The following is a 26,549-nucleotide window of genomic DNA, read 5'->3' as shown; positions in this document are numbered from 1 at the left end:
GAATGGTCCTAGGTGGCAGAGGGCTGAAGTATGACCCTCAATTACTTCTGACATCTTTTTTTTTCTTTTAAAGATTTTATTTTATTTATTTGAGAGAGAGAGAGAGAGAGAGAGAGAGCGAGAGAGCACAAGAGGGGTAGGGTCAGAGGGAGAAGCAGACTTCCTGCCGAGCAGGGAGCCCGATATGGGACTCGATCCCGGGACTCGGGGATCATGACCTGAGCTGAAGGTAGTCGCTTAACCAACTGAGTCACACAGGTGCCCTACTTCTGACATCTTTTGATGGCAGAACCCACCTGTGAACTTTTATGAAATTTGGACATTGATTGTCTCATAGTGCAACTCAGAACATCTGAGACATCAGTGACCCTATGTCATGTTATTTTTAGGGCAGTATTTAAAACTTCCCAGTTATAAATGTAAAAGAATTATTATTTAGTTACATAAATCCATCTATGATGTTTTAGTTATGTTATAGTGGGGGTCACACCAGAGATTAAGTATGCAAAGAGTGCCAAATGATTCTCCTTTACACCTCATAGTAATTAAGATATTAATTATGATGAATTGAATTCTTTCTATGCACCAGGCACTGTGGTGGATATTTTGCATATAGTATCTAATTAGATTCTCACAATAACTAGGCAATATAGATATTGTTGTCCTCATTTGCTGATGAGGAACTTGGGGTGTGAAGAGGTTAAACCCAGGTAAATAAATGACACAAGGCTGATGCGAACCCAAGTATGTCTAACCTCAAAGTTCCGAGTTCGACTCATGTTGATGCTTGCTCAGGAGACCTGTAGGTAGTTTTAGAATAGGTATACACATTCTTGTGATACTCCTCTCATGAAGAGGTGGAGCTTAATTTCTCTCCCCTTGAGTGTGGATGGGACTTAGCGACTCACTTTGAAGAACTGCACTATGGTGGGAGTATTGGTTTGTGACTTCAGGAAGTAGGTCATAGAAGGCATCACCTTTCCCTCCTTGTTGTCTCTTGGATCTTGCATGCTGGGGGAAGCCAACTGCCATGTCATGAGGACACTCAAGCAGCTCTCTGGAAAAGGCTGCTGGTGAGGAACTGAGGCCTCCCGCCAACAGCCGTGTGAGTGTGCCGTCTTGAAAGTAGATCCTCCAGCCCCAGCCAAGCCTTCAGATGATTCAGCCCCAGCTGACATCCTCACTGCAACCTCACAAAAGACTCTGACTCAGAACCACTCAGCTCAGCTGCTCCCTAATTTCTGACTGAAAGGAACTGTGAAATAATGTTTATTGTTTTAATCTGCCAAAATCGGGGATAATTTGTCGTGTGGCAGTAAATAACTAAATGTACATCCCTTTCAAGGTAAAGATGAACCCAGGTGGGCTTGTCTGAGTGATCACCAATCCTGAGCTCGTAGGTCTGCCTCAGTCACGTTTCCTTTGAAGCCGTGACTCACTGAGGCTGGTTCGGCTTTGCCCCTCATCCTACAGTTCACTGCACATTCAGGCAACGCTACTCATGTGCCGCTGGTACCCACATCTCAGAATACTTCTCTAAGAGTTGAGAGCCCTGTATCTTCCCTCCCACCCTCCCCAGTGTGGCTGTGGGAACACCTGTGAGCCAGTAGTGGCGTGGGGTGGTCTGTGGGCGGCCCCTGGCCTGCGTGAACCTAATCGAGCTCAGTCCATTGCCCAGGTGCTGTACGGCCCACTGCCTCGGTGGGTCAGTAGGTGTCTGATTCAACTGTAGGGGCCTGACACAGGCAGAAAATGCAGCCAGTTTTCTCCCTGTATCAAAGACCAAGAGATTCCTTTTTTGCTCTTACCTTAGGCCACCTTGGAAGAAATATTTGAATTAAACCATGTTTAATGAGCAGGAATGGAAAAGTCAATCTCTCTCTCTGGGAAGCAGGGTCAGGATAAAAGGGAGTGTGGAAAGCCAGCTGTCAGAATGATAATTAAACCGAAGTAATAAGTTGGATTTCAGGAAAATTATGGGAAAGGGGGAGAATCGAGTCAAGGCGGACCAATAACCCTTTGGCGTGAAAGTGGCTGGTAGTCGCAGGGATCTGGTGTCCGTGGGTTGCTGAGAGTGCCGTGCCTCGCCCTCCCACGTCCCCTCACGGGACAGGGGAGTAGAACGGGGTCTCCGACCCTGGTACAGACCGTGATATGTTCTGTTAAAACCTGGGGGCCCTCATCCGTGCCTGACGTGACTACTGGGGAGCCTTGGGTTGCCCCTCGCAGTGTCCTCCGCATACCGCTTCCTACTGTGTACGCAGCAAACCGCACGCGTCCGCTGTGTGCGCAGCTAACCGCGCGCGTCCGGCATCTGGCAGCAGCAGCGTGGACATGTGTCCCGAAACCCGAGGGGAAGGGAGGGGGCAATGGGGGACTGCTGCTTTTCCTGCACCACATTCCTGGGCACCTTGGGCCCCCACATCCCCCGGCCTTTCCAGATTGTCCCCCGAGGCGGCCCCTTGCAGCTCCGTGTGCCACGATGGGGCCAGTGGCTGGGACTTGGTGGGTGAGGCAGAGAGAGAGGACCGTGATGTGCAGTATGAAGGGGAAGCACAGAGCGCTCTGAGAGACCGTGAAGCGTGGGAGGCCCGTCTCTGCAGGTGGACATCTGTGAGAACAGCTTCTGGGTGCTCCACACATTGGCCCATTTAATCCTCGCCGCAGCGCCAAGAGGTCTCCTCTTCTCAGACTGCTGGAAGCATTGTGTCAGGGGCATTCCTGGGTCAGTGACTGCTCAGGTGAAGGCAGAGAGAGCTCGGGGAGGACATTTGCCACAGGGAAAACTTGCACTGGGTCAGTACTGCCATTTATCTCCCTTCTGTCCCCCAACTTCCCTCAGAATCTCTCGCTGGAAACGTGCGTGAAAGAGAAGGCTGGGGAGTGTAGGTCAGCGAGTCCACGCAGCAGGGCACGGGAGATAAATCTGGAAGGCAGCTTGGGGTCACACCAATGCGAACCCCAAATACTGGATGTGCTACTTCTTCTCTGCTGGCCCCACTTCCCACTCTTCTCTGCTGTGCACTTTGGGGGTTCATGCCAACGGGTCGCTTTACCTGGGCTCCCTTGCTGGCTTCTGGCTGGGCTAAGCCTGTGCTGGGCCCTGGCAGGAGACTAGAAGGCCGGCACCGGGAGGTCAGGGCGCGTCGTCCTTCCTGCCTGATTCTGGCGATGGCTGCATCCCACCGGGGCTCCAGCTGTCTCTGGGGCCGCAGGAATGCTGGTTCCCCGAGAGCCCCTCAAACGCGGGTAGTCACAGCTTTGTGCTGTTGCTCATCTCTGAGTTCCCTAACATCCCTTCTCAGTTCTGTTGACCCTGATTGTGCCTCGGCAAATCAAATGTTCCTTCCGCCCAGTACTATTCCACTAAACCAGTAGGAACGGAGTCCTGCTTCCTGTGCGGACTGCTGGTAGCCCACCGGGCTACGGTGCTCAGGCTCCGCTGTGAGCAATGGCAGAAACGTCTGGGTTTGCTCATCTCTTCTGGGAACAAGGCCCCTGTCGAGGACACTGGACAGAATGGAGAGACCTTCCCCTCCCGTGTCACATGTGTGCTGATGTCACTACGTTTTGAGTAAGGCTGGGGTGAGAAGGATGTCGAGCTTTCTTTTGGTGGCAGTTCATGGCTATGTCTTGGACTTTTCATATAAGGTCCTTTAAAAAATGTAATACTTTGCTGCACTTGCTGAAGAGACTTCTCGGAACATTTAAAGTGCAAGAGGGCTGAGGGGCTGCCGGAGGCGGTGCGTTCGCTTTGATCCATCTGAGTTGGAACAGCACGGTGCCGTGCCCTCCCGAAACTGCATTGTCTTCGACTGTAGGCTCTCCGCTTTTTTGTACGATGGTGGGATGCTAGCCACTTAGCTCTGGATTTTGAAACAGAAGAAAAAATGGGAAAATGGTCTCCCTGGATTTTTCAAGACGGGCTTGTTGCATGGGGTTGGGAGATGGGTCATGGTAAGTGGTTGTCACTTAGGCATTTTAGGGAGAGTTCACACTGGCATTGGGTCTTTTCTTCTGGAAACATCGGGCTGCCCACGGAAGAAAGTACTAGGTGTTAAGGAGAGAGGTGTCTCTGGCAGTCAATACTGATTTATGGCTCTACTGGTCTCTCCCCATCTATCAATTGAAAGATGCTTAAATGCCAGTGAAAGTCACCACAGTTGAAATGATGAGGCAGGTAAAATCATGCCACTATGGGTCATAAAACACCGCATCTCCACTTCATGAGAGACTTTAATGCTGTCATATTACATCAGTGTTTTAGTTGCAAGCAGAATGAAGCTTAAATCAGCTTCACCGACTATCCGAGGGAATGCTTTGGCTCTAGCACTGGGCCGTCCAGGGGCAAACTGGGGGCTCTGGCTGGGTCCAGGACCACCCCACGTCCCATCTCCCTTGCTCCCTGCCCCCGTCAGCCCTTTCCTGTCCTCTTTTGTTTCCTTCCTCAGACAGGTGCTCTTTACATGTGGAGAGCTTCATTCTGCCAGCTCAGAATCCCTTCCACACAGAGTGCAAGTGTTCAGTGCCCTTGACCCCTGTTTCTTTCTGTGCTCATAAAGACCCTTCTCCGTGTAGGAGCGAGGACTCTTTAGGGTGTGAACACTATAATTGATTAGTTCTCTGCTCTTTTCATAAAAGGCATTTTCTAGTCATGACCTTGGAGCCAGATCTCTACAACTTTCTCAGTGTGACCCTGCGAGCAAGTGACCCCACGTTGCTGAAGTCCTCTCATGTGTCACTTGGCAGTGACATTGCCTGTACAAGAGGGCCATGGTAAAGTCCCCTGCTCCACAGAGGGGCGCTGCTAGAGAGCACCCAGGCTCGGGGCCTGGGCTTGCAGGGAAGGTTAACCAGGCTGTGGGACTGTGACCTCTTATTTCTCTGCTTGTCTCAGCGGTTGGGACTTTTTTCTTTTAATTTATGCTAATAGGGAACCGGATGGGGTTAGGTCTCTATAGCCAGGGGTGAGTGGGGGGTCCACATTGCAGCCAGTCTCTGGAGAGCTCTGCCCCTTGCTGGCATGTTGAGGTTTTGTGCAAAGGGCCTGCATCACTGATGACTGTCTCTCCAGGATGGAGCCTGGCCCGTGGAAGTGTCTGCAGGTGGACCCCAGGGCTGCCACCCAGTCCCCCTCTGCCTCCTGCTCATCACTCTGGCCGTGAGTTTGTGCCTGTGTGTGTGTGTGTGTGTGTGTGTGTGTGTGTGTGTGTGTGTGAGTTCATATGCCTTTGCAGGGGTGCACGTGAGTGTGTGCATAAGTGCACGTGTGTAGGACATGTGCGCCTAACCGTAGCAAGCGTTTTACCACCTCAGAGCCTCTGCCCTTGCTGTTCCCCTTGTCTGGAATACTGATCCTCCTCCTCCACTGAAATCCCAGCTCCCAGATACCTCTTCTCAGAGAGGGCTCCTTTCCTGGCTCTACCTGACGGACCCCAGCCCCACCACTTTACTGCATTTTGTCCTCACCTCTGCCTCAGTCAGGACGGGCTAGCTGATGCTGTGAAGACACACCACCCCCAGTCTCGGTGGTTTAAAAAACAGAGGTTTGTTTCTCATTCAAACCATTTTCCCGCTGAAGTTCGGCCGGGGGAATCTGAGCGTCAGTCTCTCAAGCTGCTGGTGGCGGAGGCAGCGGGCAGCAGAGACTTGTGCTCTTGTGTGGAAAGGACACACAAAATGTGCTGGTCACAGTCGGTTACTTGGCTCCACCCAGTGTCATGTGAGCCAGAAATGCAGTCCTCTCCTGTGTCCAGAAAACGGGGAGCTGGAAATATTTAGGCAAGGTCATTAATGACAGCTACTCTCATTATTTAATACTTGCCTCATTTGTTTTCTTACTAGCTTGTTAATTGTTTCCCTCCATGAGAATATCAACTCCAGGAGAGCACGAACCTCCCCTGCCTTGTCCACCCCTGAGCCCCAGTGCCGAGAACAGAGCTTGGCATGCACAGATGCTCAAATACATTTAATCGAACGTTTGAACGAATGAGTTATAGTCCAGACCTTAGAGACCCAGGGAGAGAGTGTAAGTTTGTGAAACTCTGGCAGAGTTAGGGACTGGGTATAGACAACGGCTTCTTTTTATGTCTTCCTAGGCATGCTGACCGTGACATTCTGGGACAGTTCCAACTTTAAATGTTTGGTTCCCATTAGAAGCTCACATATTTCCAGTAACGTGCTCTCCTTCTCTGTTCAGAAAGTGTGGTCCCAGACTCCTAGCCTCTCTCACGAGGGTGAATCAGCCAGGCTGCATCAGAGGAAGCAGACAAATGGTTCCCTTAAGACGGAATGGAGTTTTCAAAGAAACTGGCTTTGCAGGCACTGACCTTGAAGGTTCAGAGCTGCAGTAAGGATTTCTCTTTGCTCACATGTCAGGCCCAAGTCCCCACCTGTGCTCGGTCTCTCAGGATGCTCGAGCCCTCCCTCCCCAGTGGTGCTGGGTGCACTGGGGGCCATTCTCATGGTGCCACAGGTCAGCTAACTGAACAGCCACTACACAGCCGCTGAGCCCCTCATTAGTGCAGCATGGCTCAGCCGCCAGAACAGATGTCACCTTTCCTTCTATTGTTTTAGGCCAATTAATGGTCGCTTTCCTCCAAGGGTCTGACCTGGTGCTCACTCACTTCGGATATCATCATTATCTGGAATCATTTTCATTCCTTGAGAACATGCACAGTGGACCCGTTTGTGAGGTTGAGATTGATGTGGGGTGAGCGCTGGGCAGGTTCAAAGTGCCGGTACATGTGAACCCCGTGTTCGCTCCTCCAGCACCTGGACAGGGAGGCGTTTCTCTGTCCTGAACCATCTTATGTGTGCATCCTGTAACGGGTAGACGAACCGCCTTGTGGGGCAAACAAGTCCAGCTTTTTACCGCTGTTCCCTGTTATTGCGTGCCTGATTCTGGTTCATACTTGCTCCTCTGGACCACATCAGTCTCTTCATCAAAGTATGGCAGGACAGGTATAGTCTAGTTCCACGTAAAGAATTTCAGGGGTGTATTCAGCAAAGGGAGAAGTCAGAGAAGTTACATGCACATAATCCTTCCTAACTGTGGTTGACTTAAGACTGAGACGTAATTACTGTAGAGTAATTGGTATGTAGGAAGGGTTTGGAAGCTGTTGTCATTAATACAATGGGCCAAGTAAGGGATGGCATGGGATCATTAGATTTTAATTAATTGGTGACGGGAGAATTCCTGGTTCCTGAAGGAGAGCTCCTCATTTAGGGAAATTTACACACTTCGGGATTACAGGAGCCTGCAAATCACTTCCATTGAATTTCTGCCCAGCTGACATTTATTGAAAAGCCGCCAGGTAAATTGAAGGTTGCAAGAAGTCTAATCTGATTTTTGACCCAAGTGGTGTTCAGAATGTCAATGTATTTGTGGACTTCTTTTAACTCTACTCAATTTCAGGGTTAATGAGGTTAGAGACTCTGTTTTTTGTTTTTTTGTTTTGTTTTTTTTTTAATACCCTAGGGTGTCTGTATGTCTGTTTGTCTGTCTCCCTTGTCTTTAATTTTTTTTGTTTCCTCTTGTGGTGTTGAAATCATTCCTGGTGATTTGGAGGTGCCATGAACTTTGGGAATGTCTGAATCAAGGGTAAATATTTTACTTTCTTGGAGAAAGCTGATAATCTTTATCATTTGTGATACTCCTTGGAAAAATGGTTCTCGTACTCCTTCCTTACTTATTATTGAGCCCATTGTAACAGTGCCTGCCTTCGAAACATTAGCACTGGATACAAGATGAATATATTCTAGAGGTCTACTCTACAACACCGAGCTTGGAGTTAACAATACTGTATTGTGCACTTGAAATTTGCTAGAGGTAGATCTCATGTTAAATGTTCTTACCACAAATACGCCTGGGTGGCTCAGTTGGTTAAGCAACTGCCTTCGGCTCAGGTCATGATCCTGGAGTCCCGGGATCGAGTCCCACGTCGGGCTCCCTGCTCGGCGAGGGGCCTGCTTCTCCCTCTAACCCTCCCCCCTCTCATGTACTCTTTCTCCCTCTCTCATTCTCACCATCTCAAAAATAAATACATAAATCTTTTAAAAAAGTGTTCTTACCACAATGAGAAAAATTAGCATCGATGAGTCCCAGCCCAGTGATGGCTTAGGAGTCACTGTCGTGTTAATATTCTTACAGTGGACAGTTATGGACTGGAGATAACGCAGAAACAGCTGTCTAAAGGATGCCGAGAATGACCTAAAGAAGCAGACACTTGGAAACAGGGAAGAGCATTGTAGGAATTTCCCATTTTATGACTTAGAGACTGATGGAAGTCCCCTTGCAGGGAAGTTGACTCTCAGACAGTCCTGCCTTTCTCCATGCTGTTATGGAGGACAAAGAAGACGCCATAGATGAACATCCACGTTGAGAAGGGGAGTGGGAAATGGGTGGATAGGCCTAGCCAGGGATGGACAGGAGTGACCTCATGCACAAGGACCATAATGTACACACACGTGTGCTCATACATGTACCCTCTGAGGATGCCATAGAAATACGGTGTTGAAGCATGAACTCTGAGGTTCACAGCTCATTCATTCGTTCATTCATGACATATTTATAGAGGGCCTCCTATGGGCCAGGTGCTGTTCTAGGTCTTGGAGGTATTGCAGGGAACATAAAGAAAAATCCCTGCCCCCACAGAGTTTACAGTCTAGGAGACCGAAACAGCCTATAGACAAGGCTAGTAAATAAAATACAGTAAGTTTGTGGTGTTAAGTGCTATGCAGCAAAAACAGGGTAGGGTGCTAGGGATTGCCAGTGTGGGAGATGGGTCTTTCTGCGGGGCCACCAAAGAGGACCTCTCTCGGGAGATGACATTTAAGGCAGGTCCTGAAGGTGAGGGGTGTGCCGTCCAGCTGTCACGGGTTGGAGTGGCCCAGGGAGAAGGGGGAGTCGCTGCAGTCTCGTGCCTGGTGTAGCAGGGGCCATTGTGGCTCGAGCAGAGTGAGCAAGGGGACAGCAGAGTGTCAGGGAGGTAGCAGGTACTGGGGCGAGAGTTCCGGGCTGCGTAGGGCCTTATGGATCTTTGTAAGGACCTGCGCTTTTATGGGAACGAGATGAGCATTCCTGGAGGATTTTGACTGGGAGAGTGAAAATAGCTGACTTCTGTTTGGACGGAAGAGCCCTGGCCGCTGCGTTGGGCAGTATGGTGGTGGGACCATGTGGAAGGAGTGGACCCGGGAGGGTGAAGGCATTAAAGATGTTTGTGTCCCATCTAGAACTGGCGGGCTTTCCGGACAGACTGGATGTGGGCTACCGAGGAAAGAGGAGCTCAGGATGAACGAGGTGTCGGTCTGAGCGACAGGGAGGGTGGAAGGGGGGAGCGCACACGGTGGGAAGGTGGGGGTGGTGAGGGGCAGGAGTTTGGCATCAAGTCTGAGATGTCTGTTGGACACACGACTGGAGCTGTCCAATAGGCAGTTGGATGAAATAGTCTCGAATTTGGGAGAAAAGTCCAAGCTGTAGGTAAAACTTCATGATTCTTATACCTTAAAACCCCACCCCTTGGTCTGTGAGCAGTGAATTCCCCTGGCGCTTACAGTCAGATGTCTGTGGCCTTTAAATACTGCTCTTGGTGAATGTGAGCATTCCTCTGATCGGCCCAGCTCCGGCCTGATCTTTGCTAGGTCACCACAAACACAGCCCTGGTCAGCTCATTGTTGTGGTCCCTGTAACGGAGAGCCAGGCATAATCCTTTGTGCAGGATGTTGCTCCTCTTTCTCAGCAGGGAAAACACCAGGACCAGGAATAAATTGGCGCTGATTTCAGCTGCCAGCTGGCCCCTGGTGACCAAGGTGGCCTGCAGGGTACCCGATTTGTAGATGCCCTTCACGGCCACCTGGAAGAACCCAGCTAACCAGCGTGTATAGGGCATGACCCCGGGACCCTGGCCTCATTAGTAGCTGCTCTCACTTGGAGGAGCCAACCCGCCCGTTAGGCAAGCAAGAATCCCCACTTAATGAGGCCCTTCCCAGTACAGGTGCACAATAATCCTGGGCCACACGGCAGGAGGAAGGTTTCCACTCAGAAGCAGACTCTTTGAAAAGTAACTAGATTTTCTTTATTATTTCTTTCTTTCTTTCTTTTTTTTTTTTTGTAACTAGATTTTCTGAGTGTGATTCTGCTCTTCACTTCCCCACTGTAAGCGTAACTGGGCCTGGCATAGAGCTGGGGACATTGTTATCTCTCAGTAATGTGCAGGCACAGAGAACCGACTCATTATACTCAGCGTCTCGTGCATGGACTCTGGAGGCAGACCGTGGCCAGTCCAGGAGGCTCTCCACCCGTCCCGCTGTGTGGTGTGCTTCAGCCGGGTTTTCCCTGTGCTGGCACCAGGAATACGGCCCACTGCATCCCTTCTGGGCGTGCAGGCGGATTGCCCTTGCTGGCTGGTCCCCATGGCCGGATGGTGGCCGGATGGTGACCGGTTCTGGCCTCACTTCCTGGTGGGGCTTCCGTTGTCAGGGAGGAGAAATGCCAGATCTCTCGCTTCCCTTTGGGTCAGAGAGCAGCGCTCTAGAGGCAGAACGGAGGGTTGAGTGTGCACCATGTGTGTAAGAGCGAGGCAGAGCCTCGCACCGGTTCATGCTCGCAGACCCACAGCCGTCTCTGGGGGGCCGGTAAGAAAACAAACAATGACTGGTTGGCAGGGGGGAGAGGGGCTGGGGGTCTGGAGGGCAGCAGTGGAAGGAGGATGTTTCACTGTTGCCTTCTTTGTATTTTCAGAGTTTGGAATCCCAGGAATGTATTATTTATTCAAAAATTAACATGTTTATTAATAATGTTAATTTTTAGTAAATAACGTCTAATAATATGGGGGGCCCCTGGGTGGCTCAGTCGGTTAAGCATCCAACTCTTGATTTCGGCTCAGGTCCTGATCTCAGGGTCGTGGGTTCGGGCCCCACGTTGGGCTCCATGCTGGGCTTGGAGCCTACTTAAAAAAAAAAATAATGATGATAAATTAGCATTATGATTCCCAACTCCATATTTTGGTGCAGCTGAGAACATCTTGGGAACACAGAGGAGAGCTAACATGACCCAAAGCCAGGCCCCGTGCACAGGCCAGAGCCCCCTGGTGCTTTCTCTCACGCCAGTCAGCGTGGCTTTGCCTCTCCTCTTTAGGGGGACCTGATGGCAGTGGATTCCATGCGTCATTTTCTATAACAAGAGTTTCCCTCAAGGTTGGCAATAGGAGGGAACAGAGGGGCTGACTTGGAAAAGTTGTATCTCGGAAGTCGGTGTGAGAGATGGTTTCTGGGTCGGCATTTCCTGAAAGGGTTTGGGGGCTGTTGTCAGCAAGATAGAGGCAGAGGGAAGAAAGAAAGTAATTGTGGCAATTGTCTTAGCTGTCTTCGGGGTTGTCGTGGTGCTGCTGATGAAATCAAATAAGCTGGCAGTGAGGGTGAATGTTGGTGGGAGAAGTAGTCCTGGGTTTGGTGGCTGAGAAAGTGGGGGTGCCTGAGTGTTCCCTCGTTCCCGGGATTCATTGCTTCCAGCTCTGGGAAAATGCTGGTAAGCAAACCTTGGCTCCCTCATACTGGCCTGCGAGGGACTTTAAAATATTTAAAAAGAGAAAAAGGAGATTATATAGTTTCCTTTTCCTGGGGTTGGGAAGTGGGGCCACAGGTGGGCCACCTTCTCACGAGCTGATTTAGGAGGCAGATGGAGAGTGTCCTGGCTGGCTGCCAGCAGGAATGTGGATTTGAGAGTCAAACAAAAGGAGAAGAAACCAAATGAGAGAGAGAGGGAGAGATTGAGAGAGAGAGTTGAGGATGGCAGCTTTCTATTTTTAAACAAATATTTATTTTTAAATAAAATGTTCCTCGATTAGACAATTCAGATTAGACATAGGGACAACACTATAACACACCCTCATTGTCCCACCCCCAGCTTCTTTTTCTCTTACTACCTAGCTTTATTTTCATCACATTTTAAAAGCACTAAATATTACATATCTAATCGGAGTCTTAACGTGCCTCCTGCTGGTTTCATTCTCTCTCTTCTCTGAGGTGGGCGTTATCCTCACCGTGCACGTTTTTATGGTTTTTAAAACAAACTATGTAGAGAATGGTTGCCCACGTGCTTACCATTTTTATACAAAGTACTAGGCCGTACAGATCCTCTCACAACTTGATTTTTTCCTTTTTTTTACTTAAGAAAATTAGGATATATTTAACATACTATAAAATGCATACTTTAAAAGTATACAATCCAGTGGTTTTTTAGTAGATTCATAAAATTGTGGAATCCTCCCCACTACCTAATTTCAGAACATTTTCTTCAGCCCCCAAAGAAGCTTCGTACCCCCTGGCCATCAGCTCCCATTGGACAGTTGGATTGTTTTCACGTTTCGGCTATTCTGGAGAATGCTACAGTGAACATTTGTGTACAACTTGTTTGTGGACACTGTGAACTTTTTCTGTGCCAAGTTGGGAATTTTCTAGAAGGATTTCACATTCCTAGGAAGCGCTCCTCACCCAGTTGAGGTCAGATTTCACTGCTGAGTCCAGAGCCATGGCTAGGGGCTGGGTGTCAGGATAATACCACGGCAGGCGGGCGGGGGGGAGACACGTTCCCAGGAGGAGGGGGAATCGTGGGTGAGCGGGAAACACAGCTCATCAGGTGTTTACTAGAAGGTCAAAAACAAAACGTGTTTTCTCAGAGATCACAAATATCTACAGGGACCTGAGGGATACCGTAAATGAATAACGTGGTCTGTTGGAGAGTTTCAGCCCCGTCGGTGGGGACAGCATTCTGTGGCTGAGTGTTGCCACATGGGGACGTGGGGTGGTAGTGCTTGGTCTCCCCATTTTCCCGAAGAAGCCAGAAATCCCATTTCTTTGGGGGGAGTGTATGTGTGCATTCTCTGCATTTAAAAATATTGACAGCTAGTTCAAATTTTCTAAAAACACGGTAGTGGGGGCAGTTAATGAAGTATGGCTCTGGCCACGTGCAGCCCAGTGGACCACGCCGTAACCTCTGGGCTTTCTACTGAGCTTTTCCTAGTCAACCAGAAAAGTAATAAAGGGACCTCAACTCTTGGACTATTCCCATTTGAACATCGTCTCAGAATTTTTTTCCAAGTTCTATATAAAAATTTGATGATGGGAAGTCAGGAAATGAAACCAATGAGGAGAGAATGTTTTGAGTCCGAAAGATTGTAAGTCCCTGCTCGAGACTCATGGCTGTTAAATATTTTTAGACCTTCAACTGCCAACCGCTGCCCGACTCATCAACCTGAAACGTTCTTCCCACAGCAAGCTCAGGCAGTGCTGCCTTTGACGAAACAGAAATGAGGAGATAGTGCCTGGATTTTTTGGAATTGCAGAAGGAGATGATTTATTCATGCCAGATTCTGAGAGCTGGCCATTAGATCATGATGAAAAGAGCTGCATGACAGGCAGAGAGATGGACTACAGAGCCTCTGCCCTGTTGATGGGACTGAGGAGCAGCGATTGCTTCTTTCCTCCCTGGGAGGATTGATGTGGGGGCCGTCAGGGAGTAGGAAGCATGGCCGGAGGGAAAAGGGTGTGATGAGCAACCCCAAGCAGTGGGGCTGTAGCAGTTGCTCGTCTAATTAACCTGTTGTTCAAAGATCAGCCTGAGTCCAGCCTCCTCCAGGAAGCCTTCCCTGACTTGCCAATCTGTCTTCTCCTAACATCTGGTCTCGGGGTTCACTAAGCACATGTTCCTCTGAGATCTCGTTCCAACTGTTGTTGGATATTCGCTGGTACTGAATGAGTAATGTCCCAGGCAGGGTTCTAAGTGCTGGGGACACAATAATGAGCAAAGCAGGCAAAGATCCCACATTCATAGGAGTGTGTATGTGTGCGTGTGCAAGAGAGAGAGAGAGAGAGAGAGAGAGAGAGAGAGAAGGAATCAACATAACCAATCAGTCAACTAGTCACTTAGATCACTTAGTATGCGAAAATATAAAAGCTATAGAAGACATAGAGCTGGCTAATGGGGTCAGAACTGTAGGCACGGGGGATGGAGCTTTAGATGGTGTGGTCAGAAGAGGCTTTACTGAGCAGGTGGTATTTGAACAAAGACTGAATGGTTCTTTTGCATTTAGCACCTTGTGTTCATGCTGAATGGTTTGGGATAAACTTTTCCCATGATTTTTTTAAAAGCTTAAAATAGATTTACTCATTTATTCAACAAACATTTGCTGAAGATCTGTTTGGCTTCTATTCGTCGTTTGGGTCTCAGCTCAAATGTCAGTTCCTTACAGGGGCAGGCCCTGAACACCTTTCATTGTCTTCTGTTGTAATATATATTCTAGTTTAAAATAAAAATGGACTATTTTAAAATTGTATTTAAAAATTTTTAATTGAAAATATTTAGGCTTTTAAAAAGAAATTTAATTCTATTTAATTTTTAGGATAGCATCTTTCATGACCAGGACTTACCTAATATTTACCTGATTAGCAAGACAGGGCTACCAATGAATTCTCAGTGCCTCACACATAATATGTGCTTAATAAATGTCCCTGCATAAATGAATGTACTAGGGACCACAGTGACTGTAGTGTTATAATAGGCTTTGGCCTTTGAAGAATTAGGTTCATACCATCCAGCAGTCATGTTCCTTGGTATTTTGCTCAAAGGAGTTGAAAGCTTATGTCCACCAAGATGTCCTTCAGCAAGTGAGTGATTAAATAAACTGTGGTCCATCAGACAATGGAGTGTTATTCGGCACTAAAAAGGAGTAAGCTGTCAGGCCAAAACAGACCTGGAAGAACCTCACATACATATTACTAAGTGAAAGAGGCCAGTCAGAAGAGGCTGCACACCACACCATAGGATTCCAGTGATAGGATATTCTGCAAAAGGCAAAACTTTGGAGACAGTAAAAGATTGGTTGCCAGGGATTGGGCAGAGGAGGGATGGATAGGCAGAGCAGAGAGGATTTTTTGGATGGCGAGAATACTCTGTAGGGCACCGTAATGGTGGATCCATGTCATCGTGCCTCTACTGGGGCATTTGCTCAACGTGATCATGGGTCTGTATGTACCTTGCCTTTTGGTCGTTTAAAAACATAATGCCGGAGAAGGGCTCTTAAGACAGAGACCCTGACAGAGGTCAGCCTCTCTCACTCCATTTCTAGAAAAGCTCGTGTGGGGAAAGCTTCAGCATCTCAGCCTGGCAGCGCAGAACCATCTAGAAGTTTGTGGGGGTTGGGGAGTAATAGTCGATGTAAATGGCACAACTTGCTGGAGGAGAGTTCAAAGTTTTGAACCCCCTCCCCCCCTTCTCTTATTCCTCCCTCCCTTCCTCCTCCCCTCTCCCTGTCTCCTTCCCTCCCTCCCCCAAACAGCCATTATTGTCATCATGGGTTATATGCTGATAAATGGCTGGATGTGGCTCTTGGGGACAAGCTGCTGGGTTGGGTCCCCCATACCCCTCCTCTGCCCCCATCTCTCCTTTTCCTTCCTGCTGGCCTGTCTGAGCTGCAACTACACTGTGCATTCAAAAGCTGCCTCAGCTCCACCCCAGGGGTCCCAGGGTCCCAGGGAAGAGGCTCCCAGGTTTACTAGAGGGGAAGCTTCCGTGGGAAACAGGGCTTTGGGAACCAAGTCCTTCTGGGAGGGTGCTGTGTGCTCAGTCTCGGGGGGAGAAGCAGCCAAGCAGCGTTTCCTGCCTGACCCCTCCGAACACATGCACACGCACACACACATGTACACACATGCAGGCACGCACAATACACGCACACGCACATACATACATCACACACACGCACACACATATACGCGCACACACGTGCACATGCACGCACACACATGCACGCTCACATGCACACACACATCACACACGCGTGTGCACACACACGCACATGCACGCTCACATGTACACACATGCACACTCAATACATGCACACGCACACACACACATCACACACACATATGCACGTGCACGCACACACACATACATGCTCACATGCACACACACATTTCTCCACCCCAGGGAAAAATATCTAATGAATATCTCATGGCCAGAATGCTGATCCGGATTCCTCAAAGGCAGTTGGTAATTATTAAATTGAGAGGATCATGAAGCACTTTCCTAAATTTGAAAGGCTTATCAAGGATAGATCAGGAACAGGTAAATTTAATAATTATAAACCCATTTCCATAGAAATGGACTTATTTGCAAGCATACCAGCTGCCTGAAAATAAAAGACCCCCTTCCTCCGGTTTGAGGGAAATGACTTAGAATAAACACTTGTTTATAAAAGTGACTCAGAGTTGGTCATTATTCTGTTTGTAGTTGGACTTGGGCAGATTCCTGTCGCTGATTCAGCTCATGGGCTGGACAGTCAGAGAGGGGCAGGAGGGGCCCAGGAAGGGAGAAGGGGGCTGGCCTTCTCACACAGACCCTGGCCCCTCTGCCCAAAGACCGGCTGCTTCTGTACGCCCAAGACCAGAGTGCAGATTTAGCAGGATTAAATTGCTGAGAACACAGACAGTTATGCTCCTTTTCTTCTCTTGCTGGGGGGGGGGGCCGGGGGTCTCACTTTCTTGGCATTTGCCTTGCTGAGGTCTACTGAATGCTGAGAACCCAGGAGGTATTAAAGCAGCTCCCAAGTAATGGTTCCAAGCACGGTGCAGCCCAAAGAGGAATCGAAGATCTGGTCCAATAGGACCGAGTGTCTCCTGACTCAACAGATGGAGAAGTGAGGACTTGCTGTGGACCAGAGAGGAGACCAGGCTGGCAGAGCAATGGGGGTGGCTGAAGCGAGGGCTTCAGTCCCTAAGACCCTGAAATCCCTTTGGCAACTCAGAATCAGCCATTAGCTTCCCCTTGCTCTGCCTTCTCACCAAAGATGCCCAGGTAAACTGGAGCCCCCGGGGGGGGGGTCCTCCTGTGTGCCCACTGTCGTCCTTCTCATGAAGCGAGGGATCTTTATGCCGTACACGCTGTCTTCCCCGTGCAGAACACCGTGGCGAGTAGAGACTTGAGGAATCAGAGCTCCCATGTTCCACACCCAGATTAAGCTCAGCTGGGACACCCGGCTGTGTCATTTTAATAAATTTATGTTTCAGTTTGAATAGCTATTTCTGGCTAGTGGCCACAGTATTGGACAGAGCAACATCAGAGAGTTTCTTAACACCTTGGCTGCATGGAAAAGGGTTGGACACAACCAATTCTACATGGAGTCTAGGGTGGTTCTGATTTGGGTGGAATTCTGTATTGAGCAGGTCATTTCTGTCAATACCGTTACTACGTCTGAACCTTGCCTCTGGTACCTCTTGGATGCTTCTAACCATCCAGGTGTGGTTTTCACCCTCTTAAGTCCGCAGGTGGGAAGGGAGCTGTCCATGGTAGGAGATTTCTGGTGGGCAAGCAGCAAGTCCAGGTTCATTTTCAAAACTCTTCTGCAGAACCTGCCCACACCCTGAAAGACAGGTCAGAGGCTTCCAAGCCCATTTTGGTCCAGGCAGGGCCACAGGCAGTAAAGGAATAGGTTGGTTGGTGTGACTCAGGCCTTGCAGAACCATGAATCGGTCACTCTGCTGTCAGATTCCTTGGCTGGGGCTAAAGCTAGCATCAGGGTGATGGAAAAGGCTACAGAACAGGAGTCCTTCACAAACACTGTGCTGCATGGCTTCTGTTTTAACTCTCTGTTCAGCGACTTCTGCTGTTGGTACAATAGTCGGCCTACAATTTACAACATCCCTGTCAATGACAAGATGCTCCCTGTGTACAAAAATATTGAGAATGATGCTAGTCTTTTTCACGTTTATGTGTCCCATCCACCTTCTCCCCCTCTTCCAAACACATAGGCAGTGCTGCCACTCCATGAATTAAGGCTGGTGGATTCTTACATCTCATCCCATTTCAGGGTCATGAAATGAGGAATCACTGTAGCATCTTATGTGTCGCTCATAGTTTTGTAGTGAACCAGGGAATTACGGAGTCCTTCCCATGCTTGGTCTCATCATGGTCCCACTAGCCTGTGAGGTCACCACTGTTCTCCCCAAATCCTAAAACTCAGAGTTTGAACCACTGGTCCATAGACACACAGCTAAGTAAATGTGGAGGTAACCAGAGTCCAGGGTGTGCCTCAGGAACGGAGTGATGGTAGCACCAGACAAGAGGCTCAGGGCCACTTGCTGTGGGCACACATGGGAGTGGGGAGAGCTGTCTGACCTGCTTGTTCAAGGAAGAATGGTCTGTTTCCCACTGAGCCCTGCAGATGGGCTGCCCACCCATTTGGAGTTGTGGGTCACTGATGGACAGCCCATGAATTAGGCTCTGTCGACACTGCCATGTACTCTGTTGAAGTTGGCAACCACTCTTTCCATTGGCAAGGAGGAATGTGGCAATTTATCTCAGACTACTGAGTCTCAGGTTTTAAATTGCACTTCAACATGTGTTTGTTTTCCAGGGCAAATGGCTCCTTCTATGAGATCTTGCAAGTAGACTTTGGGATCGACAACAGCAGTGGCCTGGCCGGGGCCCAGCCCATCACCTGGCAGGTGGAGTATCCAGTGGAGGACTCTATGAGCGAACTGGCCGTCTCTGAGATCTTCGTCAGCCAGACATCCTTTGTGGGCATCGTCCCTCTTGTAATGGTGAGAAATCTGAGCTTCAGAAGAGGGTCACCAAGTGGTTTTCTTGGAGTGCTTTTAATGTTCAAAGAAACATGAAGTGTTTTATAATCTGTTATTTTTTATGCACTTGAGAATGTTTAAGCAAGGGAAATACACTCAGATTACTTTTTGTTTACCTGCTTTCTATAATGCCTTTTTGGAAACGATTTGGGGTCCACAGCAAATCTCTTCTCCTTTGTGGATATTGGTGAACATTTCCTGGGGGCTCCTGTTCTTTATGGTCTGAATCTGGGCCCACATCAAGACCAAGTGCTGCACTGAGTGGAATGCACCAGGGGTGTGTGTGGGGACAGCGCTCTGCATGCTTCACCGGGCAGTTCCCAGCTAGCGTGTGGATGGGCAAGGTGAAAAATGCGATGGACTGAGGCAGCCTTGTTGGGAACTGACCAGCTGGGCCTGCATAAGGTCCCAGAGTCCATAAAACCACTTCCGTTTCTGTTCCTGGCCTGGAGGTGACCAGATTTTTCCTCTGAGCTTGGTTGAAGCTCCATTCACGACCAGGCTCAGGGGCCACATCTGAGAACAGGGTTATGCTTGAGGTTCCAGAATGTAAAAAGGACAGTGCTGGTGATCCACAGGGATTATCAATCCCTGGGAGCACCACATTCCTAATACCTTTCCCACGCTGGAAATGTTCAGTGGAACAGGAATTATTCTGCATTACTTCGGCCTTCCTCTCTGGGACCAAAGTGTAGCGGTCAGCACCCAGATATTCTAGGGAAGTCTGTGGGTGCTTCTATCAGCCGTACTCAAGTAGGATACCAGAGTTAAGATCCTTGCAAACGAAACCCCACACCTAACAATGAAGTCTGCAATTCGCCTATCTGTGTTCTTACTCTTGTCTATGCCTGAAACACACTTTCCCCATGTGTCCCCATGCCTGGCTCCTCCCTTCACCTTGACTGTTAAGAGATGCCCCCTCCCCTGGCCACGTTGGCCAGAACTGGCTCTCTGCCTGCCCCCCCCCAGCTGTGCATGCCACCGCCCTGTTTCATCTTTCGTAGATGTTATTGGTGCAGGGCTCACCATCCATCTCCTCCCTACAAGGTGAGATCCGTGAGGGTAGGATTGATTCTGGTCAGTTGGGTCCACATCTGTGATCCCAGCACCTAGAACGGTGGGTCACTATATGCTGTGAATGAATGTCAGCAAATGAATGAACCCCTTGCTTTAATCCGAGCTACTGGGCTCATCTAATTCTTGAAAGTTAGCCTGACGGAGTTTACCCACATCAGCAGCAATCTGCATTTTGGGTTTGGTGCAGCCACAGTCAGCAGGAAATGGCCCTGTTAAAGGGCAGAGATGGATGGATGTGGATTTTAAGGCAGAAAGAGACTGTTCTGATCCTCCAGATCAACCTCAATCTGGCTGAGACTGGCTTGCGTCTTTACTCTGAGTCCTTACACTGTTGCTCTGTGCTTAGTGTGCAGCACCCGATTCACTGGGGATTCTGTAGCCTCCTGTCGCTTCTGAGGCCGGAATTCCAAGGGAGAATGTCAGGCCCTCCTCGGATGGGCAGGTGCCAGTTCTGGGAGGAGCAGGAAAGGAGGCGGAACCGGGACGGGGTATAGACCCGTGGCTGGCCAAGTGCAGCACCCCGCAGACCAACTCCAGCCTGCTGGATCAGACACAGCCGTGGCCGTGCTTATGGATTGGCTATGCTGCTTTAACGCTGTCATGGCGCATTCCACGTCTGCCATCGTGTGGCCTTGGCCCCACTTTAGTTTTAGCATCTCGCCCGCTCCAAGTCCCCTTCTGAAGAGAGCGCCTGGCAGTGGGGACAGTCATTCGGCTGTCACTGGGCTTCAGGGCTGTGCTGGTTGTCTTGTGACACCTCAGAGAGGTGACATCCTCTCTCACGGCCCCGGGCCAAGTGGGCTGTCCCTCCCAGGGTCAGGGCTCGTAGTGGGGACAGCACGGAGTCGGGGGGAGGGTTAGGAAGGAAGAGTCTGGCAGAGCAGGAAAAGCAGGCATTTGGAATGTGGTCCTAGATCAGGGGTTGGCTTGGACGGTCTCTCTGCAGGGGCCGGTGCTTCCTGGTGGGCCGTCTGTGCTCCTGTGTCTCACTGACAGGCGCCTGGGCACAGCGCAGGGTGTGGAGTCCCACGGGTGCTGGCGTGCTCGCCGCATCCGGAGGCTTCTCTGCTGCCCTCCCTCAGCCACTGCCATTCCATCCCCTCAGGGGCCGTGCCCGCGCCTTGCCGCTCCAGGGAGGCTGGGTCTATGTGTGTGGTGCATGAGGCATGGCTCTGACCACTGACGCCGCCTGGCGCTCCCCTTCTGGCTGATCTTTACTTAGGGATGGTTTCCCGCATTGGGCTTTAATTCCTCTTGGCAGGAGAACGCCGGGGTTGGATGGTTGAGTGGTGTTGGGTGTCACCATCTATCTCTTGGATCATTGTGAAGAGTGGCCCTGAAGTGACCCCAGGGACCAGAGCTATTCCGTGAAGTTTGCCGTGGGACCGAAGTTGGTAGTTTCTCTTTCGATCAGTTGGTTCAGCCGCACTCCCCGGACCCACAGCTGCCAAGGGGAGAGTTCTGCGTGCCGTGCCTAGCAGGGGGTACCTTCTAGGTGCTTCTTCCTTTTCCCTCCCCTTCCCCCCTCCTCCTTTCCCCTTCTCCTCCCTTTCCTCCTTCCCTCCCCATTCCTTCCCTCCTTCCTCCTCCCCTCCCTCCCCTTCCTCCTGCCCTCCCCATTCCTTCCCTCCTTCCTCTCCTCCCCCCCTTCTTCACCTCCTTTCTTCCTTCTCAGTGGCAACTAACTCTGGACAACTTCTGCACGATGTAAGGGTGCTCCATGGCTTGTGCACAGAACATCCACAAATGGGCTTGTTGTTGTATCAGTTTGTACCCAGAAGCAGAAACCGCTTTAGTAGTGAGAGCAGAGTGATGTAAGCCCAGGCACGCAGCTACACAGGAATTAGAATGGATGAGAAGCCAGACACAACAGAAGAGTCGGGAACCCTGGCCAGAACAAGAGTCCACTGGACCTGGGGCTGGAGCAGGAGGAGGTGTTCCCGGGAACCAGGGCTGGGTCACCTGAGCAGCCAGAACCCAGCAGGGAATGCATCCGAAGCCACACGGGCTCTGGTTGATGCTGTCGTCTTGCTGGTTTTATTGCACAACACGACTCTGTTGTCCCAAAGCGTGTCCTGTTCTTCAGAATCTTGTGCATTTGGAGCACAGCCACACTGAGTCCCGGGCCTGCCCAGAATGGTCCACTTGGCTGGTTTCTGGTCTCTTTTCCCCTTAAAAGTCAACTCGAGAGGCCTCTCCTGGCCACTCAGGCAAAATTAGTTCTGTCCTCCTTATGTTCTTGCTCACCTGCCTCTTGTAGATCATACCACTGTCTGCAGTTCATGCTTATTTATGTGATTGTGCATGTCTGTCTCAGTCTGGCTCCTATCATGAGAAAGCACTGAACCGGAGAAAGTTTAATATAAAGGGTTATTAATTATAACAGAGACTGGAATGACAAGGGATTGCTTGGTAAGAACTGAAGAGAACTCTGAAGAATGTCCGAATGGCAGCCATCAGGAGCATCCACTGCCCCAGGACTGAGCTAGAGTGCTCAAGGAACAGCAACCCCCCCCCCCCCCCCCGAGATCCAGCCCTTGTTGGAGAGGGTGTGGTCCCAGCTCATCAAACGTGGAGAAGTTGCCGAGGTAGCATGCCGGCAGAACTTGCTAGAATTCTGGAGACTGCTCTTTACAGAGAGGTGTCTCATCAGAGGCATCGGAAGCACCAAACCACTCAAGGTGGCTGCTGGGTAGAGCTGCCGGGTGCTGCGGGAGCTGGACCTGAGGGGGCCAGCAGTGCTGCAGAAGTCACAGCACGTGCATGGCGGCAGCCTGCAGACAGAGTGCACCAGAGTCCCAAGGCAAGCCCTTCCCCTCAGAAACGTCTCTCCGACATCCCTACTGACAAAGCTCAACACCTTGCCTTTTGGCAAAGGAAAAATATATTAAGGGCTCAGATCCATTTTCATAGAACAGGTAATGCGGGGTGAATTTGGAGCTGGGCAGCAATAGATTGATAAGCAGAAACTGGATCACAAGCTCCTGGATGGGAGGGACCATGTTTGCTCTGACCACTGGGGGCTTTCTCAGCACCTTGCATGGTGCCGAGTATACAGTATTTGCTCAACAAATAAATGGATGGTTACATTTACCATCAGAGCCCAAGTCCACTGGCTGAAGCTCTCATTTGCTGTGTTAATCTCCTTTTGCCACACTAACAAATCACTACAAACTTAATGGCTTAAAGCAACAGAAAGTCATCATCTTAGAATCTGGAGGCCAGAGCCTGAAATGGGTCTCACTGGACTAAAATGAAGAACTGCATCCTTCCAGAGGATGGGAAGGAGAATCCATCTGTTGCCTTTTCCAGCTCCTGGAGGCTGCCCGCATCCCTTGGCCCGTGGCTCCGTGTCACTCAGACCTCTGCTTCTGTCATTACGTCTCCTCTCCGACCCTCCTGCCTCCCTTGGTCCCTTATAAAGACCCTTGCTATGGCATGGGGGCCACTTGGGTATTAGCCAGAAAAATCTCCCCATCTCAAGAGTCTTCACTTTCCCTCTTGCCATGTAAAAGTAACATTTCCATAGATTTTGGGGATTATGATGTGGACATCCTAGAGGGGCCATTATTACCCCCCCCACCTGCCTTGTGCAGGACCCCAATCTCCCCTTTCTGCTCTTCCTCAGGCTGTTTACCCAGAACTCTCCATCCCCCTTCCCATGATCTGTTCTTTTGTTGCCTCCCCAGGCTGTTGCCTGAGGAGCTTTCTGGACCTCAGTGTCATCCCCAGCCAACCCACTACCTCTGACGTCTCCAGGCTCCTGAAGACACTGCCCTCCTGGGAAGAACTCTGCACTCTGCTCTTCCAGAAGATCCCACAGCAGAGCCCCCACAGGCACGGTGATCACAAGCCTCTTCATTTACATAGACGGCCTTTCATCCTGGAAGTTAGGGGCCCCCACGGGGCTGGGGCTAAGGAGGCTCCTGTGATAGTTCCACATCCTTCTCCTCCAGCCCCGGGAGCTGGGAAGAGGAGACCTGAGGGCAGAGCCCACCTGGCTTCTCATTCTCCATGTAGCCTCAGAGGGGTTACCTAACTTCTCTTTGGTTTAGTTTCTCATGTGTGAATTTCCAAGTAAGAGCACTGGTCCTGTCTACTGCACAGTGATGTCATATGGACTAAGTGAGATACAACAAATATGAACATGCTTACACTATCCAGGCAAGTATAAAGTCGTATATGTAGTGGAAAGCACCCCAGGTAGATTCAAGCTGATTCAACCATTGTGTAGAATTAATGACCCACTCTACCATGTTAGTTTTGTTATCCTCTTGATTTACCGAGGTGAGGTACATACTGGGAAAATTCCAATCATTTTCACCTTTGAGGCAGTTGGCAAAGAAACATTTTGGTCAAGAGTACAGCCTATTGGGTCAACCTGTTTAGACTGAAATTTGAACTTTAATGTTTACTAGCTTTGTTATTGTGGGCACATCACTTTACTTATCTGAACTCAGTTTCCTTGTCTGTAAACTGTAGAAATGAGGTTTCCTCTCTTATAGAGTTTTGTGAGGACTCAGTGGGATACTGTAGGGAAGGTGTCAGTGTTGGCTGGCACATTGTCAGCACTCGGTCAGATTTAGTCATCATTCTTTTCATCATGGCTGCCATTTTCTCTGGCCACATGCAGGCACATCTGTTAGACTTTGGGTGAAGGCCAAGCAGAAGTTCAATCTCAGGGTGGGTGGTGGGTTCTTCTCCTGGTGGAAAGAAAGAGTTTGATTTGATGAGTCAGAGATATCCATGGTGCAGAGGTGGGGAGATGAAGATCTGGCATTTGGGAACTTAGCTGTGACGGGGTGGAGAGGAAGGGAGACTGTTGGGTGGGCTGTCAGCTATGACTCCTGCCCTTGGAATATCTCATTTAGTCTCACTGCACCTTCTGAGGGGGCACTATTACCCTGGGAGGCAACCCCAGGCTTATGATTTAGAACTTTGCTACCACAGTTATGTGACCCTGGGTAGCATTGGATACTGTTGGCACCTTTTGGGTAGTGAAGCAATCTCTACTTCATGAAGGTAAATATGCAGCTTTGGGGTAATGTCTGATAGGACAAGGGAGAGACCCCAGGATTGGAAGCCAGGGCAAGGGCTGATGCAATGGTCCAGGCAGGAAGGCTTGCAAAAGAACAGGGGCAGCGGTGATGTACTCATCCATCTGTCTTTCCATCCATCCATCTGTCCATCTGTCCATTCATCTATCCATCTGTTTGTCCATCCATCCATCTATTCCAACTTTAGTTGGATAGTTATTCCAACTATCCATCTTTCCATCCATCATTCCACCCATTCATCTGTCTGTCCACTCATCCACCCATCCATCTGTCCATATGTTTGTCCATCCATCCATCTGTTCTTCCATCTGTTTCCTTCATCCATCCATCTATCCATCTGTCTGTTCATCTGTCCGTTTGTCCACCCATCCATCTGTCCTATCCATCTATTCATTTACCCAACTATCCATCTTTCCATCCATCCTTCCATCCATTCTTATGTCTGTCCACTCATCCATCTGTCCACCCATCCATCCACCCACCCATCCATTCATCTGTTTGTTCATCTATCCATCTGTCCCTTCCTTCTTTCCTTCCTTCCTTCCTTCCTTCCTTCCTTCCTTCCTTCCTTCCTTCCTTCCTTCCTTCCTTCCTTCCTTCCTTCCTTCCTTCTTTCTTTCTCTCCATCCAGTCAATTACTATACAACAGACGTTTATTTAGTATGTGCTGGATTCATTATTTTTTGGTACATAGAGAGGGGGAAAGTGGGGTTGATGGAAATTTTGGAAACGATTTGTGTCTGATAATTCCATTTCTAGCAGAACAGCACAGATGGTCGAAACCTTCAAAAATCCCATCTTAAAAAGGGCAGTCAAAAAAGGGGAGTGTCATAACCCAGGGTAATAATGATGTTCTCTGCATCATCTTTAAAATCTAAAACTTGGAAATAGTCTCTTTGCTGTCCCCTCCCTGCCTGGGAAATGCTAACTTGGTGCCTGTTTCTTTTCTTTATGAAAAAGTGTAAGTTTTCTTTCTTTTCCCTTCCACCGTGCCCTTTCACTCCCCCTCAGTTCTCTTTGGTTTTCTGTCCAATTCCTGAGCTTTGAGCTTAGAGATTTATTTCCAGGGGTGGTGTCGAGAGCAGGGCTGGAGTCTGCTATCCAACTACAGTTCTCAAAACTAAAAAGCCCAGCTTGCACATGCAGACGAAACACAGTATCTTTCAACAAGATTGGAATAAAAAAAGTGAACACATTTGGTGAGTTTCTAGGCAACTGGGTACACAGGCTCTGCATGGAAAAAAACAAGAGATGATCAGATTTGTCTTCAGCTGTATCGGCCCGAGACTTTACGAAATCTGGGCACGTGTGCTTCTTTCCTTCCGACAATACTTGTGCGCCTCCTATGTGCTCCAGGAGATGCTGATGGACGGGCACAGAGCCCCCAGCTCTCATGCTGCTCACACGCCAGGACAGTCCGTTCCATTATTTCAGGTGCCGAGAACTCGTACTAGCAGCAGAACGGAGAGACTGGGCAGGCGGTGGGCGTGTCAGAGCGATCAGGAAGACATCTTTCCAAGGGTCCGGTGTCTGCTCTGAGACCTAACCGAGGAGGACGAACCAGCTGTAGACAGCTGTGGGGGAAGAGCATTCCTGCAGAGGGAGCAGTGCACGACTGCAAGCAGAACTAGGCTTGGTGTGTTTGAGGACCTCAGAGAGGGCTGATGGCTAGAGTGGACAGAGCAGGAGAAGGGGGCGGGGAAGAGCTGGGAGTGGGGGGAAGGCAGCGCAGCTTCCGTAGGCCTGGACGGTAACAGCTAATGCTGCACGGGCCTCCTGGTG

The 26,549-nt window shown here is 49.7% G+C and overlaps 1 protein-coding gene across 3 annotated transcripts in view; it reads left to right on the top strand.

Annotated features, from left to right (window-relative positions):
• Positions 1 to 26,549, top strand: part of LOC113913069 (transmembrane protein 132B) — a 384,783-nt gene that overhangs the window by 267,728 nt on the left and 90,506 nt on the right. For 2 of the 3 annotated variants that reach the window (XM_035724011.1, XM_035724012.1), the window contains one exon: positions 18,408 to 18,594. In XM_035724011.1, coding sequence (XP_035579904.1) covers positions 18,408 to 18,594 — 187 coding nt within the window. Of the gene's footprint in view, positions 1 to 1,109; positions 1,346 to 18,407; positions 18,595 to 26,549 lie in introns of those variants that run through there. The other variant, XM_035724013.1, reaches the window with a different exon arrangement.

Source organism: Zalophus californianus, chromosome 14 (genome assembly GCF_009762305.2).
Source record: "Zalophus californianus isolate mZalCal1 chromosome 14, mZalCal1.pri.v2, whole genome shotgun sequence".
Classification (NCBI taxonomy): domain Eukaryota; kingdom Metazoa; phylum Chordata; class Mammalia; order Carnivora; family Otariidae; genus Zalophus; species Zalophus californianus.
Note: the sequence above shows the minus strand (reverse complement) of the source record. Positions and strands in the feature narration are given on the sequence as shown.